Source organism: Alternaria dauci, chromosome 9 (assembly GCF_042100115.1).
Source record: "Alternaria dauci strain A2016 chromosome 9, whole genome shotgun sequence".
NCBI lineage: Eukaryota > Fungi > Ascomycota > Dothideomycetes > Pleosporales > Pleosporaceae > Alternaria > Alternaria dauci.
In genome coordinates, this window is record NC_091280.1 from 729,644 (window position 1) to 743,970 (window position 14,327).

At 51.1% G+C, this 14,327-nt stretch overlaps 6 protein-coding genes across 6 annotated transcripts; 4 read left to right on the forward strand and 2 right to left on the reverse strand.

Moving 5' to 3' along the window:
• Positions 1 to 1,222: 1,222 nt before the first annotated feature.
• Positions 1,223 to 2,222, forward strand: ACET3X_008944 (uncharacterized protein). The gene is made up of 4 exons (XM_069455084.1): positions 1,223 to 1,336; positions 1,383 to 1,661; positions 1,726 to 1,955; positions 2,013 to 2,222. Exons 1-4 carry the CDS (start codon positions 1,297 to 1,299, stop codon positions 2,136 to 2,138), a joined length of 675 nt encoding a protein of 224 aa, XP_069303021.1. The 5' UTR covers positions 1,223 to 1,296; the 3' UTR covers positions 2,139 to 2,222.
• A 1,156-nt stretch (positions 2,223 to 3,378) lies between these two features.
• Positions 3,379 to 4,524, forward strand: ACET3X_008945 (uncharacterized protein; the record flags this gene model as incomplete). The annotated part of the gene is made up of 3 exons (XM_069455085.1): positions 3,379 to 3,438; positions 3,515 to 3,891; positions 4,041 to 4,524. The coding sequence occupies 3 exons, from the start codon at positions 3,379 to 3,381 to the stop codon at positions 4,522 to 4,524; spliced, it is 921 nt and encodes a 306-aa protein (XP_069303022.1).
• Positions 4,525 to 5,355: 831 nt separating this feature from the next.
• Positions 5,356 to 6,995, forward strand: ACET3X_008946 (uncharacterized protein; the record flags this gene model as incomplete). Its single annotated transcript, XM_069455086.1, has 4 exons — positions 5,356 to 5,479; positions 5,532 to 5,696; positions 5,890 to 6,537; positions 6,592 to 6,995. The coding sequence occupies 4 exons, from the start codon at positions 5,356 to 5,358 to the stop codon at positions 6,993 to 6,995; spliced, it is 1,341 nt and encodes a 446-aa protein (XP_069303023.1).
• Positions 6,996 to 7,351: 356 nt separating this feature from the next.
• ACET3X_008947 (40S ribosomal protein uS2) lies at positions 7,352 to 8,717 on the reverse strand. Its single transcript, XM_069455087.1, has 3 exons — positions 8,421 to 8,717; positions 8,122 to 8,336; positions 7,352 to 8,064 (listed from the first exon to the last, which is right to left on the reverse strand). Exons 1-3 carry the CDS (start codon positions 8,644 to 8,646, stop codon positions 7,603 to 7,605), a joined length of 903 nt encoding a protein of 300 aa, XP_069303024.1. The 5' UTR covers positions 8,647 to 8,717; the 3' UTR covers positions 7,352 to 7,602.
• Positions 8,718 to 8,875: 158 nt separating this feature from the next.
• On the forward strand, positions 8,876 to 9,940 carry ACET3X_008948 (mitochondrial 37S ribosomal protein uS15m; the record flags this gene model as incomplete). Its single annotated transcript, XM_069455088.1, has 2 exons — positions 8,876 to 8,921; positions 8,976 to 9,940. 2 exons carry the CDS (start codon positions 8,876 to 8,878, stop codon positions 9,938 to 9,940), a joined length of 1,011 nt encoding a protein of 336 aa, XP_069303025.1.
• Positions 9,941 to 11,203: 1,263 nt separating this feature from the next.
• On the reverse strand, positions 11,204 to 13,394 carry ACET3X_008949 (uncharacterized protein; the record flags this gene model as incomplete). The annotated part of the gene is made up of 5 exons (XM_069455089.1): positions 11,204 to 12,453; positions 12,502 to 12,585; positions 12,650 to 12,753; positions 12,802 to 13,021; positions 13,070 to 13,394. 5 exons carry the CDS (start codon positions 13,392 to 13,394, stop codon positions 11,204 to 11,206), a joined length of 1,983 nt encoding a protein of 660 aa, XP_069303026.1.
• Between the last annotated feature and the right edge of the window lie 933 nt (positions 13,395 to 14,327).

The following is a 14,327-nucleotide window of genomic DNA, read 5'->3' on the forward strand; positions in this document are numbered from 1 at the left end:
TTTATAATAGCTAGTAATCTTTATTAGACCTCTACTAAGGTTTCTAATAAGTATCTTTTTTAGTTACTTTTAGTAAATTTTTTAAGTTTAGTTTTTATATATAGATATTAGAGCTTTACTACTATAAGACGCTAATTAGTCTAGCGTTTAAATCGCGTTATTACTTTATCTTTCTTATTAACTTTTAAAACTAATAAGTAGAGGGATAGCTACTTTTTACTTTTTTAAAGTTTTATTTTAATAATACCCTCCTACTTACAGAAAATAAAAAATTAAGAAGAGTAGTAAGTGTATCTTATACTATTAAAAGAAGAACTTATAAAAGGTTCTATATAGGTTCTATAGTAGATAGATTCTTTCTTTTCTTTTCTTAACATAGAGTAGAAGGAGTACTTATAGGGAAGCCTCCTTACTTACTCTATGCACTAGTATATTACTTTCTATTCAAGAACTATATATCTATTATATAAAATAATACTTTACACTTTCTAGTAAAGTTTAGATACTAGCTATATTTCTAAAAAATATATTTATATCTTAATTTTACTATTACCTATATTATATAATAACTATCTAAGTTTATTATATCCTATTTACTTCTTAGATATCTAGAAGTAGTATTTTACTTTTATCCTATCTTTCTAGAGCAAAATAGATAGTATATAGAGTAGACTAATTTGTTTTCCTAATGTAAGAGCCTACAGTAACTCTCTATTCTTGTGTTTCGCTAACACATTCTTCGCTTTCTCGTAGTGCAGCCGATGCGGCACGGGCGTTGCCGCGTCTCGCTCTTCGGCCTTAGGGAACTCCGATATGTATCAAGATTCGTCTGATCAGCAGCATCCCTATAGTCCACACGTAGTCATCGTGCTAGAGCTTATTTTGATGATTACTCAATTTATCTTTTGTCAGCACAAACAGCCTTACCGTTTACTCGTCGCTGCATTACATACGGCGCAAGTCTCAACGCTTAGGAAGTCATTCGACATCTTGTGTGGAATTTTCTGAGATAGGATCAGCAAACATGCATCGTCCGGACACGGTAGTGATTACTGAAACTGACTGGGATCATGTTTACGCTTTTCAATCACAATCATTTCGAGGTATCAATCGATCACTGTTGGAACATGTCGGACGAAGGGCCGGACGATGTAGTCTGCGAGCGCGAGCTAGAATATAGACGCGAAAGTATAAAGCAGACGTCCACAGCGTTCAAGTTCGACTTCAATCCAATCCAGCTCTTCAACCGTTTCCTCAGCTTCTACCTAAAACCCTATACATCTCGACTGAAACACCATGGCGTCTCTCGTGCCCATCAAAATCTACGGCAAAACTGGTACTACACTCCTCTGAACCCAAATCCCTCCTAACCTTCCTGTCAGGTCCTAACCCACCCAAAATTGCTATGACAGTCAGGGAACTCGGCCTCCCCCACGAGATCATCTATGTAGATTACGCCGTCGTCAAAACCCCTGAATACACTTCCATGAATCCCAATGGCCGCCTCCCCATCATCCAAGACCCAAACACTGGTCTTACTGTGTGGGAGTCTGGCGCGATTATTGAGTACTTGTTGGAAAACTACGATAAAGACAACAAGTTGGGATTCCCTAAAGGGAGTAAGGAGGCGTGGGAGGCCAAGATGTGGTTGTTCTTTCAAGGTATGCGGCTAATCGTTCGATGACACCTATGTGGTAAGTGTGGATAGCTGAGCTATAGATCTAGTGAGCGGCCAAGGCCCATACTACGGCCAAGCGCACTACTTCACCAAGAAGCACCACGAACCGCTCGCCTTCCCCATCGAGCGCTACACTACCGAGATTAAGCGTATCACCTCTGTCTTGGAGGACCACTTGAAGCAGCAGCCGAAGGGTGAAGACGGGCCTTGGTTGGTGGGTGGCAAGTTCTCGTATGCGGATCTGGCCTTTGTGCCGTGGCAGTATATGACCTATGATGTGAGTTTACCCTGATCTGGAACGAACATGAGAGGCGCATGCTGATGTTGCGGTTAGTGGTTAGCCGATTTTGTGGATCTCAAGGAATACACTATAGTCGCTGATTGGATTGCGAGGGCTATGAAGAGGGAGGCGATTGGTCTGGTTATGCCGGGCGCGATGACGCCCTACACAGGGAAATAGACTCACAGTGCCCCTGGCATGGTGCATTCTGCCATGTGTCAGCCTCGTAGATCTTTGTTCGATGAACGCAATGTCAGAACCTATCGGAGATTATTGTGCCATTCCATATCTTTGCACCTCCACGCTACGCGCCACGGTCCGGAAGCAGTACAGGTACTGGGCTAGGCAAATAAAGCCACACAACGAATCAGCCGTCTCACAAAGCACGGCAAATCACTAGTGCCATACAAACCAGGCGTCCTCAAAAGACTCAAGGGCAATTCCACACACTCGTCGTCGTTAGACGGGTAGAACGCTTATGTTTTGCTACTTGCCAAAACAACACAGCTTGGGCTCGCTTGACATACACTACGGCAGCTGCACATAGAATGTGGAGTATCAAACAGTGAGACCGCGTGTTTCAATAACACGATGCGCCCCTGCGTCCAAAGCACGACCGTTTGTTAACAGCTTTCGCACGCCCCATTTTCGTATCGCCACCTCTGCACTCATCGGCTGCATCTCTCAAGACCGAGTTTCTTGGTTGCGCAACCGCAGATTCCCCCCGTGTAGGCATGCTGCCGCTTTTCAACTTTGGAGCCTGCTATGTGCTGATGTGTGAAAAGAATGATCGGACGCGTCAGGGCGCCGTGACTCGCTGAGTCGGTCCGGATGGCGACGTGTAAGCTGACCTGGAGATTGCTGACTTTGATACAATGTGTGAGCGAGAATCCAGGCAGGCCGGGTTCCTCGAGGTGAGATAAAGTGAGCCATTTACCTGGCATTCTTCAACTGGACTTTTCCTTCTTCCGCCCGCTGAACAGTCTGACCCTCCCTCTGCACCAACCTCTTTTGACGACTATGAAGAATCTTTGGCTGGTGACCGTACTCACGGCCGCGTCTGCTACGAGGGCCTCGAACACCACATTTCTACAATGTCTAGAAGCGACTCTCGGCAACGACACCAACCTTTACTCTCTACCGCAAGACCCTCTGTTCTTGAAGGGAGACGTGACACCATACAATCTGAATTACCTCACCATCCCGGCCGCAATCGTATCTCCAAGAACATAGCAGCAAGTATCGGGGGCCGTCAAGTGCGCGCATACTGCAAGAGTCGCAGTACAAGCGCGCAGTGGAGGCCATAGTTACGCCAATTATGGTAGGGCAGAGTGCAGGAACAAGGTTCGTGGTCTTGAACTCGCTGACAACGGCGTCGTATGTAGGACTAGGAGGGTTCAATGGCTCATTGGTTGTGGATATGAAGAATATGAGAGCCTTCAGTTACAACGAAGCTGATCACACGGTTACCTTTGGCCCAGTACGTTGCATCCCAAACACTGTGGACACGAAGGATCTTTTGCTGTTTCTTCCGCTGACTTCAACGCCTGGTATAGGGAAATCTGCTCGGAAATCTCTCGCAAAAACTACAACCCCTCGGCCGAGTGATGGCATACGGCGAAGTGGGCGTCATCGGCTCAGGTGGCCACATGACGATTGGCGGTCTCGGGACACTCAGTCGCCAGCTCGGGCTTGCAGCCGATCAGATTCTGTCAGTGCAGTGCGTCGTCGCGAACGGTTCTATTGTGACAGCTAGCGCAAGCACAAACCCCGACTTGTTCTTCGCTATCCGAGGCGCTGGTTTCTCTTTCGCCATTGTTACAGAGTTCACCATGAATACTGCGCAGGCGCCGCCAGAGATTACCCAGTATACGTACACTATCACGGCCGAGGACACGAACTCTTTTGCAAGCACGTTTCAGCGTTGGCAGGAGTTTGTCATACAGCCCAATCTCAGCCGCCAATTCTCCAGCACTGTCACTCTTAGCCAAGGCTCCATGGTTATCAACGGCATCTTCTATGGGCCGCGAAGTGACTTTGATGCGCTGAACAGCCTGATGCCGCTCTGACAGCTGCGGGCAGCTTCCCCATCCGCTTCTACGCCAAGAGTGTCAAGACGACGAACCAGACAATCATGTCGAAGGATACCATTCAAGAGATGTTCTCGTACATCAACGCAACCGAGAAGGGATCACCCGTGTGGCTCGTCATCTGGGATCTTCAAGGTGGCGCCATTTCCGATGTGTCTCAGACGGCTACCGCGTACTGGCACCGTGATGCGCTCTACTTTATGCAGAGCTACGTCGTCAGTTTTAGCGAGTCCGTCAGCGATGCCTCTAAGAGCTTCTTGGCCGGCCTCAACCTCTTGGTGCAGGACGGAACGGGGGCAGATCAAAGTGCGTACCCAGGCTATGTCGACCCTGAGCTTGCGGATCCACAGCGGTCGTACTGGGGCTGCAATGTGCCTCGCTTGCAAAAGATCAAGGCGGCACTCGATCCTGATAACGTCTTCCACAATCCCCAGACTGTGTCGACTGTCTACAATGCTTCGATATGCCCGCATTAACAGTCCTCTTAGTTAGAGTTCTCCGCACAAAGCACTAGGAATCGGAAGTGGAGCTGATACATTAGTTGTACATGGATATTAGTTCTCCGTTCTCTCGTGTTTCCTTCTCGTGAGCTTTCGCAGGTCCTTACCAATCGTGTTGGCGCTGATGAGTATGCATGCGCCTGTTATCAAAGCAAGTCGTTTCGATGTGTCGAATGCCTTTGGTTGTTGTGTTGCAGTATCGGCTTCGCCAGCCGTGGACAGTTCCACCACGTCTCAACGCGCTAAAGCACCCAAGCGGCAGCGAAATCCCGCCGTGCACTGCTTAGCTGTATCAAGGCTGCACGCCCAGCAGGCCTAACGCGTGCCAACCAATAACAAGCTCAGACGATCGACGCGGCACAGGCGCACGTCTCGGCTGGCACTCGTTGCGCCTGTCCTCTTTCACTATCGCGATAGGGCTCGTTGCCATTTGTGCCTTGCTACTGGAGCCGCTTAGGGAAGGCAAGATGGACTTGCGGCAGAGCAGGCGTCATGGTGCTTGCCCGATACGCGAGGGACATTGGAAGGATTCACGCCTTGGTTCGCGCGTTTGTTTGTGTCGACTAGACGGGTGTTTGTCGTCTTCTTTTTCTCCACCACTTCACCTTCGTTGCACTTTCTGTCTCGACGGCACAGTCCTTCACCCGTTTCCCGCCGGCTCGATTTCCGTTTGCTGTGCGCTTGTGGCCAAGTACCGTAGTGCAGTTGCTCAACATTCGCTCAAAGTTATCGCGACACATTTTCTGTTGCGACCACACCCGAGTATCCAGACGACCAAAGCCATCACCTGTCGCAGCACTGTATAGCATGGTTCAGTTCCTGTCGCTGGGCCTACTGGCCAGCTTGAGTGCCATTGCGTTGGCTATTCCTACCATTGAGGTCAAGGGCTCCAAGTTTTTCACCAGCGAGGGCAATCAGTTCTTCGTCAAGGGTGCGTACATCAGCTCATAACAAGGGAGACAGCTACTGACCAACGCGGGCAGGTATCGCGTACCAACTGGTACCCGACGATCCTCTCATCGACGCGACGCAATGTGGTCTCGACTCTGCACTCATGAAGACCATCGGCGCCAACTCGATTCGCGTTTACCATGTGGATCCTGATGCCGATCACACCGATTGCATGAAGACATTCGCCGACGCTGGAAGTACGTAATCGGCCATGTGAGAACAAGTCCGTCTTGACCAAGTTGTACTGGGAGCAGTGTACGCCTTTGGGGTACATTTCGCTTCCAGCTACAACTTGGACATGATAGGCTTTCCAAACTCAACTGGCGCAAAACAAGAGCCTTGCAAACTCGAGCCCCACCAGCTGTACCATGGCTAACCCGTCTCTCCTAGTCTACATCTGGGTCGACCTTGATACCTTCGATACTCAAGTCGAGCAAAACACTCCTCGCTGGGAGACTGATCAACGCGACGCCTTCGCCAAAGTCATGGATGAGTTCCATCAATACGACAATGTAGCTGGCTTCTTCATTGGTAACGAGGCTATTACCACTGCCAATGGCTCTGTCACTGCTCCTTACATCAAGGCCGCTGCCCGGGACATGAAAGCCTACCGCGACGAGAAGGGCTATCGGAGTATTCCCATTGGGTACTCAGCTGCCGACATCGCGTCCCTCCGGCCTATGCTTCAAAACTACTTGGCCTGTGGTAGCAATGCCGCTGAGCGCTTGGACTTCTTCAGCCTGAACGCTTACTCTTGGTGCGGACAGAGTACCTACCAACAGTCGGGCTACGACCAGCTGGAGAAGAACTCCAAGGAATTACACATCCCAATATTCATGTCGGAAACGGGTTGCAACACTGTGAAGCCCCGCGACTTCAAGGATCAGGAGGCGCTGTTTGGAGAAATGTCCGATGTCTGGTCGGGTAGCATCATTTATGAATGGATTGAGGAGCAAAATAACTATGGGCTCATCAGCTATGGCCCTCACGTCGACCCGGCTAGTCCTTCTGCACCGCCGGATGGCTTTCCCCGCTCAGGTATGTTCTGTGTGGCGCACTTGTTGTTTGCACCTTGACTGACAGCTTCCGCAGGAACGCCTATCCCCGTTGAACCTGACTTCCCCAACCTCTCTGCCGTGTGGGCAACACTAAACCCGACGGGCGTAAAGGCTTCGGAATACAACCCCACAAACTCACCTATTGCATGCCCAGACTATACCGCATCGGCCTGGGAAGTTGTACCCACGTCGCCACTTCCCACACTAGGCCAGAAGCATGACTTCAGCGGAACTGCTACATCAGCGGGCTTCAGCGCAACGGCGACGGGAAGTTCTGGTGCGGAAGAGTCTGGCTCTACAGGATCTGGGTCTGGGTCTGGTGGTGCGGAAACGTCTGCGCCTCCCTCCACTGGCGCTGCGGCGGACGGCCTAGGTGAGCAACTCAAGGGCGTAGCTGCTCTTTTCGGGGGTGTCATTGCCATCTTCGCCTGGCTCTGAACGCGTCACGTATCGTGTCTATGCATCTTTCCACACTGCTTTGATGTGAGAAAGTAGCATCTCCTACCAAAGCATACGTCCAATGCTCGGTTTTAAGTTTCTTTGTACATATCTTGAACCACAGATTATCGGTACGATGTGACATGTACAGCATGGGATGATGGAGGGAAGAAAAATAATGTTCAGCACTGTATCAAGCACTGCCCGTGGCCCAAACATAAATGAGGCAACACGAGACATTAGCAGGCCCAGCATCTCACAATCTCAAATGGAAGCATGTCAACAGTCGGCAAAGGTGATGCAGATGGTCATGGTGCAAGGTTCGCATTGAAGGACTGGGCGCCAATTAAGTACAACCCGATCGCCAGCACAGGGCCTTCCCCCATACCTCAGAGAAGTATGGATATCTTTCCCTCATAAGCGCGCAGCATTGATCATATCCCTCAAGACGTCCCTTTCCACTAAAGGCATGGTATTCTCTTGAGTTGATGTCAAATGGTCTCATTGTTTTTTCCTTTTCCGTTCCCTACTCCTACGCCGACATGCCAGTGGTTGTCAAAGACAGGGTATGTAAGAGAAGAATTGACGAAGATGCTCAAGATGATATCTACCACTGGGTAGTGGTGGCAGGGGCAGCGGTCTCAGCACCCCAGCCCTCGTTGCCAGTCTGGGCCTCGCCAGAGGCAGCCCAGTCGGCGGTGTCAGCGTCCCAGCTGGTGCCGGGGGCAGCGGCGGCCTGAGCAGTGAAAGCACCAGCAGATGCGCCGGAGACCTCCCACTCGCTTGTGAAGCCATCAGCGACGGCACCAGGGCCAACCTCGTCGGCGCCAGGAACCTTGGCCTCCTCAACACCAGCGCTGTCCTTGTTCTCCTCAGCCTCGGGGTCGCGGTAGAAGTACAAGTCAGTCATGACGTCCCACTCGGTCTCGCGGTTGGCGAGGGTGCCGCGGAGGCGGAGGACCTCACGGGCAAGCATCCACCAGATCAAACCAATGGCGTGGCGACCCTTGTTGTTGGTGGGAATGGCAACATCGACGTACTCGGTTGGTGAATCTCCGTCACAGAGGGCCTGTTGTATGTTAGTCCACGTGCTTCATTGTTGGATTCGGCGCGTTTCCATGCTTACAATGACGGGGATGTTGACGTAGGAGGCCTCCTTGATGGCCTGGGCGTCTGTGCGGGGATCGGTGACGATAACCAGGCGGGGCTCCCTGAAGGAACGGGTGATGTAGTTGGTGAAGTTACCGGGGGTGAAACGACCAGCGATGGCGGTGGCACCGGTGTGCGACGCGAACTTGAGGACGGCACGCTGTCCATAGGGACGGGCAGAGATGACACAGACTACAAGGTGTCAGCCAGATTCCATCTTCGCAGACAGTCGCATCTTTCAAGATTATCAGTCTCGAATTGCGCGAGCAAACGTACTGTCGGCCGGGTTGTCAATGGCGACGATGATGCGCGCAGCAAGGACAATCTTCTCCCAGGTCTTGCCAATGTTCAGGACGTTGACACCGTCGGGCCTGGTCTTCCACAGGTACGGCTCCATGTGAACCTGGAGGTTCTTGCTGCCGAGGTGGCACTGCGCAGCCAGGAGCATCTCAATGTCCTGCTGGGTTGGGTTGAAGATGGCGGGAAGGTTGGAAGGAGCCATTTTGACGGGTTGGCGCTGTACAAGCTGCGTGGTATAGAGAAGTTGTCGTGTTGCGTGCGAGGGAACTTTTGGTGGAGGGAGTTGATGCGAATTACCTGTGGGAACGGCTATTCCCGAACGGGCATGGCATCCCAGTGCCGCCGGCATCGGCGAAACCAATCGCCGGTGATGGATCCGCAAAACATTCGAGGAAGGTGGTGGCAGCGGGTGCATGTGTGTGTAGCCAGCAATGCCGCCGCGAATACCAGTTTTGTCGTGCCTGCGGGCGCCGACATGTACGTATCATCATCGGTCATCCCCCAAAGCCTTGCACTAACACATTCCCCCAGTTTCAACCGTCACACACCAACTCTCCCTCCCAATTCGAACCTTTGCCTCTACGTCGCGAGTCCACGCCGAGTCAATCGAGCGACAAAAGAAGCGCCTTGCCAATGACCCCTATATAGTCGCCCAGCGGAATCGAAAGAAGGCCGCCAACCTCACGCGCCGCGCTGAGCTTGAACAAGGCCGAGTTGCCAGTCTTGGAGATCCTGTCCGTGGCGTTTCCACACCGTTCGTGCAGTCGTTCGATACTGGCAAGCCGACGACGTACGAACAAGGCAAAAAGATACCAAAGGACCGCCCCCACCTCAACTACGCTTTCGATCCCAAGACCGTTCACAAGCAGCTCCAGAAGAGCAAAGAGCTGGCTGTACCGCTGAGCGACCTTGGAAAGCAAGTCACACCCGCGCCTACCCAGTGGAGCGATGATATATATGGTGCAAACATCTTGGAGATTGAGAAATCGGCTGAGGAGATCGAAGAGCAAAACAACAAAGATCATGCTCGAGCCGCCGAGGCCATCGCCCGTATAACCGCCCTCGAGAATGGGTCGAGTAAAGATCGTATGCGTGTAAACATCACACGTTGTGTCGAGACATTTGGGCGCCACAACACGGACAAGATATTCCCACCCAAGGCGCCATCGCTGACTCGGTCTGGTGCCGATGAAACGCGCGTCGTTCGCCCAGAGACCAATAAAGCCGCAGCCGCAAAGCGCGTCGGACCCGATACAGGCTCTTCCGAAGTTCAAATTGCCATTTTGACCGCCAAGATCAAGACCTTGGCAGACTTCTTGCAGACAAGAGGAAAGGGCGACAAGCACAACAAGCGAAACCTGCGGTTACTGGTGCACAGGAGGCAGAAGCTGCTACAATATCTCAGGAGGAAGGAAAGAGGCGGCCCGAGATGGCAACACTGCATTGAAACCCTCGGGCTGACTGAGGGCACCTGGAGAGGCGAGATATCTCTGTGAGAGCATAAAGATGCACACATCGTACCTGTGGTTGGATCCTGTAGAACAACATTCTACTCTGTATGAACACAATGTTTTCGTTCCATCAGAGCGTCGATACCCACAGTCTGCTGTCATGGGCGCCATTGCACAAATACATTATGAGTTTTTGAAGCTCCTTTTCCAGTAACCCATTCGAAAGCTAGGTGGGTCAGAATATACCAGGATTTGTTTAACGTCGGCATTGTTATCCTGTCTTAGCCGAGCCTAATCACATATCCTTGCATTCGGCTCATGGCTGGTAAGGGCGTTTTCACTCAAAGGATGGAGATAAAGGGCGTAATCACACCGAACCCATCACTGCAAGTCATGTTCTACTCGACAACATGACTGTTCAAAACCTGTGAAGCTGCTCAACTCAACAAGCCTCGCAACCACTACGTTGCTGCAAACTGAATTCCGCACTCGAACCCCTTCGAGGCATTCTCTCTACCAAAACCAGAATAGTCCAAAGCATGTCGACAAGGTCCCCGCCTGTGGCTGGCCCATGGTCTAGTAAACGACTGCACTACCGTGCTGTCCGTCCGAGCGACATATCTGTCTTCCATTCCATAAGCGCTGATTACTCTGGCTTCGCAAATAGCAATTTCAAAAATATCAAACTGCCCGGTACTTCGGATTCGGAATCGTTCATGAGAGGGTTACTCAACGACTGCCTCCTGGGTGCCATCATATGGCTGCCCCACCCAACAACAACAACACTGATGGATGACGAGGTACGATCGAAAGAGCTTGCACGACAAAGGAAAGATGGAGAAGTGGTTGATGAGCAACTTGGCACCGCCGTTGGTGAGATCCATATGCATGCGCTGCCACTGCACCAAAATCATCACCGTAACACCGAGATTGGACTCCATATCCTTCCGCCATACCAAGGACAGGGGTATGGTTCCGAGGCCATTAATTGGGCGCTCGACTATGCTTTTAGACGCGCAGGTCTGCACCGAGTCAAAGTTCGAGCTTTTACCTACAACGAAGATGCTATTCGACTGTATGAGAAGTTGGGGTTTGTGGTTGAAGGGAGGGAGAGGGAGTGCGTGTGGTATGAGGGCCAGTGGTGGGGTGTGGTAACCCTAGGTATGCTAGAGGGAGAATGGCAGAGATTGCGCAGCTGAGTAGCTGGGGGCTGCTGGCTCCCAGAAGTGCAAGTGTGGTTTATGAGTAACGGAGAACGACTGAAGGTTGAACCAGTTGCCGACAAGCTTTATAGATTCTCCTGTCTACTCAAGACATACTGTACTGCAATGCCTCCATATCTGCAGCTCTGATGACCATTGTTGCATTGTTGGCCCTTCTCTCAGCAGCTTCGTAAAGCGCTTGTATATCTTGCTTCCACATGGTCTCGTTCATGCGGATAATCTTCCTGTCATAGGTCATCATTCCATTGACTTCCCCCTCCACATCTGTGGTCTGTGTCCAAACGCCTCCAGAGCATGCGAATAGATCAATCTGCTCGCGCAACTGTACGAGTAAGTCGTGACAACGATAGTTCCACCATCTGGTCCCATTGGTAAGCTCGTACGCAGTTTGTCTGTTCAGATCCTTGTACCAGGCGTGATCAAAGTTGTTTTCCGAAAGCTGTGTACCGATCCCACCGAATTCACCTTGGAGGCCAATGCGTGAGCTGTCGTAGGCGGAATCATAGCCGCTACCTTGATTGGACCAGAATGGCGTTCCGCATTGAGGTGTAGAGTAATGGTGGTTATCGTCAAAGTCACCGGCTCTGTGGTCGGTCCAGCCGCTGACGGCATTGACTAAACGAGTAGGATCAATCCTTCGGACCATATCTGTCAACCTGAATTCAGGCCACGGGGGGCCGTCAGTGGCCTGACCCCATTCTTCGTTGTAGATCGTCCAAGCAAATATACTAGGATACGACTTCAACTGCTCGACCATTAAACCCAGCTCCCGATCAAACTCTGCTTGCGCGGCGTCACCTGCTAAGCGCTTACTGCCACATACGCCGTCTGGCAGGTCTGGTCGCAGGGAAGGCATGTCTTGAATGACCAGCATTCCCATCTCGTCGCAAGCTCTGTAAAAGAGCGCCGGCTCTACCTTGATATGCTTACGTACCATGTTGTAGCCGACATTTTTCAGTACCTTGAGATCGTACACCATGGCCTCTACGCTTGGAGGTGTATAGATTCCGTCCGGCCAGTAACCTTGATCAAGCGTGCCGAAGGGGAAGACGAATTTTCCGTTCAGAAGCGGGCGCTGGACGCCGTCGATGGCACCACGGGAAACAGTTCTAAACCCGGTGTAGCTCTGAACAGTATCGCTGCCCATTTTGACCGTGATGTTATACAAGACCGGACTGTTTGGGGTCCATAGCTCCGGTGAGCTAACAATAAAGGTGAATGTGGACCCGCTTGTACCTATTGCCGATGCCTTGGGATCAGTCGAGTTCAGTTCATGAACAGTGATCTCGTAGGGAGTGCTCGTAGAGTTGGTGTTGCTATGCACAAACACATTAACTTTGGTACATTAGCAATGCCCTTTATAGATGTTTGCTTTGCATTTACCGTTCCCGTCCATGTCCGCCGTCAGGTCGAGTTTGGAGATGTGTTCTCTTGGTGTTGACTCAAGCCAGACGGTTTGCCAGATGCCTGGAGGTAGGTGTACAAAGTCAGCGTTTAACTCACATGCAGTTTGTACGGGAACACTTCTTACCGCTGCACGGCGTATACCAGATCATTCCACCTCGGTTCAAGGTCTGCTTTCCGATTGGTATCTGGACATCATTCATATCTGTAGGATCATAGGAGTATACTAGTCTGCGGTATCATCAGCTTTGTTCGCAACCTTTGAGCGGGCAGACTCACAGTTCATTCGTCCCATTCGTGTTCAGATACGGCGTCACATCCACACTAAACTCAAAGTAACCACCTCTATGGAAGCCAGCTTTCTTGCTGTTAACAAAGATAGTGGCCTCATAGTCAACTGCACCAAAGTTCAGAATGACATTGTTGTCATCGGGCCATGAAGCGGGCACTTCAAATGTAGTCTGGTACCAACTCCATATGCGACCCTTGCCTGTCACACCTTGGTAGCATCAGTAACGTGTCTGGTAGGAAGCGTGGGCCGACTGACCTGAAAGAGCACTCTCGAGACAGAAGGGGACCAGAACAGGGTTTTCAAGTCTCTGTCCGAATGGAGGAGATGTGTCTGAGCCATTGGTAGTGTTTCTGTAACTCCAAACGCCATTGAGGTTTTTCCAGTCGGGCCGTTGGAGGCGTGGTCGTGGATACTCAGGCCATGGGCTGGTTCCCACTGTATCCGTCCAGTTCGTCTTTAGTGGAGTGTATCCAACTTTATATTCCGTGTCGTTGCTTTGACGTGGATACAGTGCTCTGTCGGTAAGACCGGTAGCTGCCAATACCAGGAAGCTTGCGGTTATGCCAAAACTGATTTGCATGTTGGCAGAACTGGACACCAGGTACGCATCCGAGTTGCGATGAGGGATTTTCAAGATTGAGGAGATGATGGTGGCTTTTATGCTTTGAAGCAACGAGGTGACAAATAGCGGCAAAGTTCAACGGTACCCAAGTACATGTGGTCGCTGTGTAGCTGCATATCGATGTCCTTGGCTCTGGGGATAGCGGCGGGATGACACTGGTGGCTGTACGCCTTTGACGATCACTGCGGTATTGGCGTAGCTCGGCGCAGGTTTGCACATGCCAAAACACTCGCGTGGTTGGACCGGCTGATCATATACATGCCCCCTGGCAAGTGGTTACAGTATATCTACGAATTACTGCATGAGCGTGTTGGCTTGGGCGCGGAGACTGATAGTGCGAAACCATGATACCTGGGTGTGGTCTTAGAACAACGCAACAGATGCATGCCTGGATGCATGCCTTCCTGCCGAATGTCAGATGCGGAGGAAATACTGATCAGCTGCGATCTGCGTCTTGGCTGTCCGACCATTGGATTACCCACCCTTTTCGGATCAAATGGGGCGGCCGGATTGTGGGATCGGACCAGCCAACAACGGCCCGAAGTTGAGTGCAGCATCAAAGTCGCGCACGACAATGTATGGAAAGGCGTAGATGCAAAATTCTTGGGGTTCGTTGGGAGCGCCTGCAAAAACGACTGGTATATGGCGAAAAGATTGTGACATTGTCATGTTAATGCTGAGGCCATGCAAGTGACTTCAACATGCTGGCAATGGACTATGCCATGTGTAGTGCAATGAGATCAGGTTTAAACAGCATGGTATGGGTCGGGGTCACCAACACTGCAGCCTTGAGTTCAAGGTATATGCAACTAAGCGGATTGCCGGGATTGCCCCGCTTCAGCAACTTTGGCTGCTCATAGTCAATCCGTAACAGTCTCGTGTGTGCAAGCA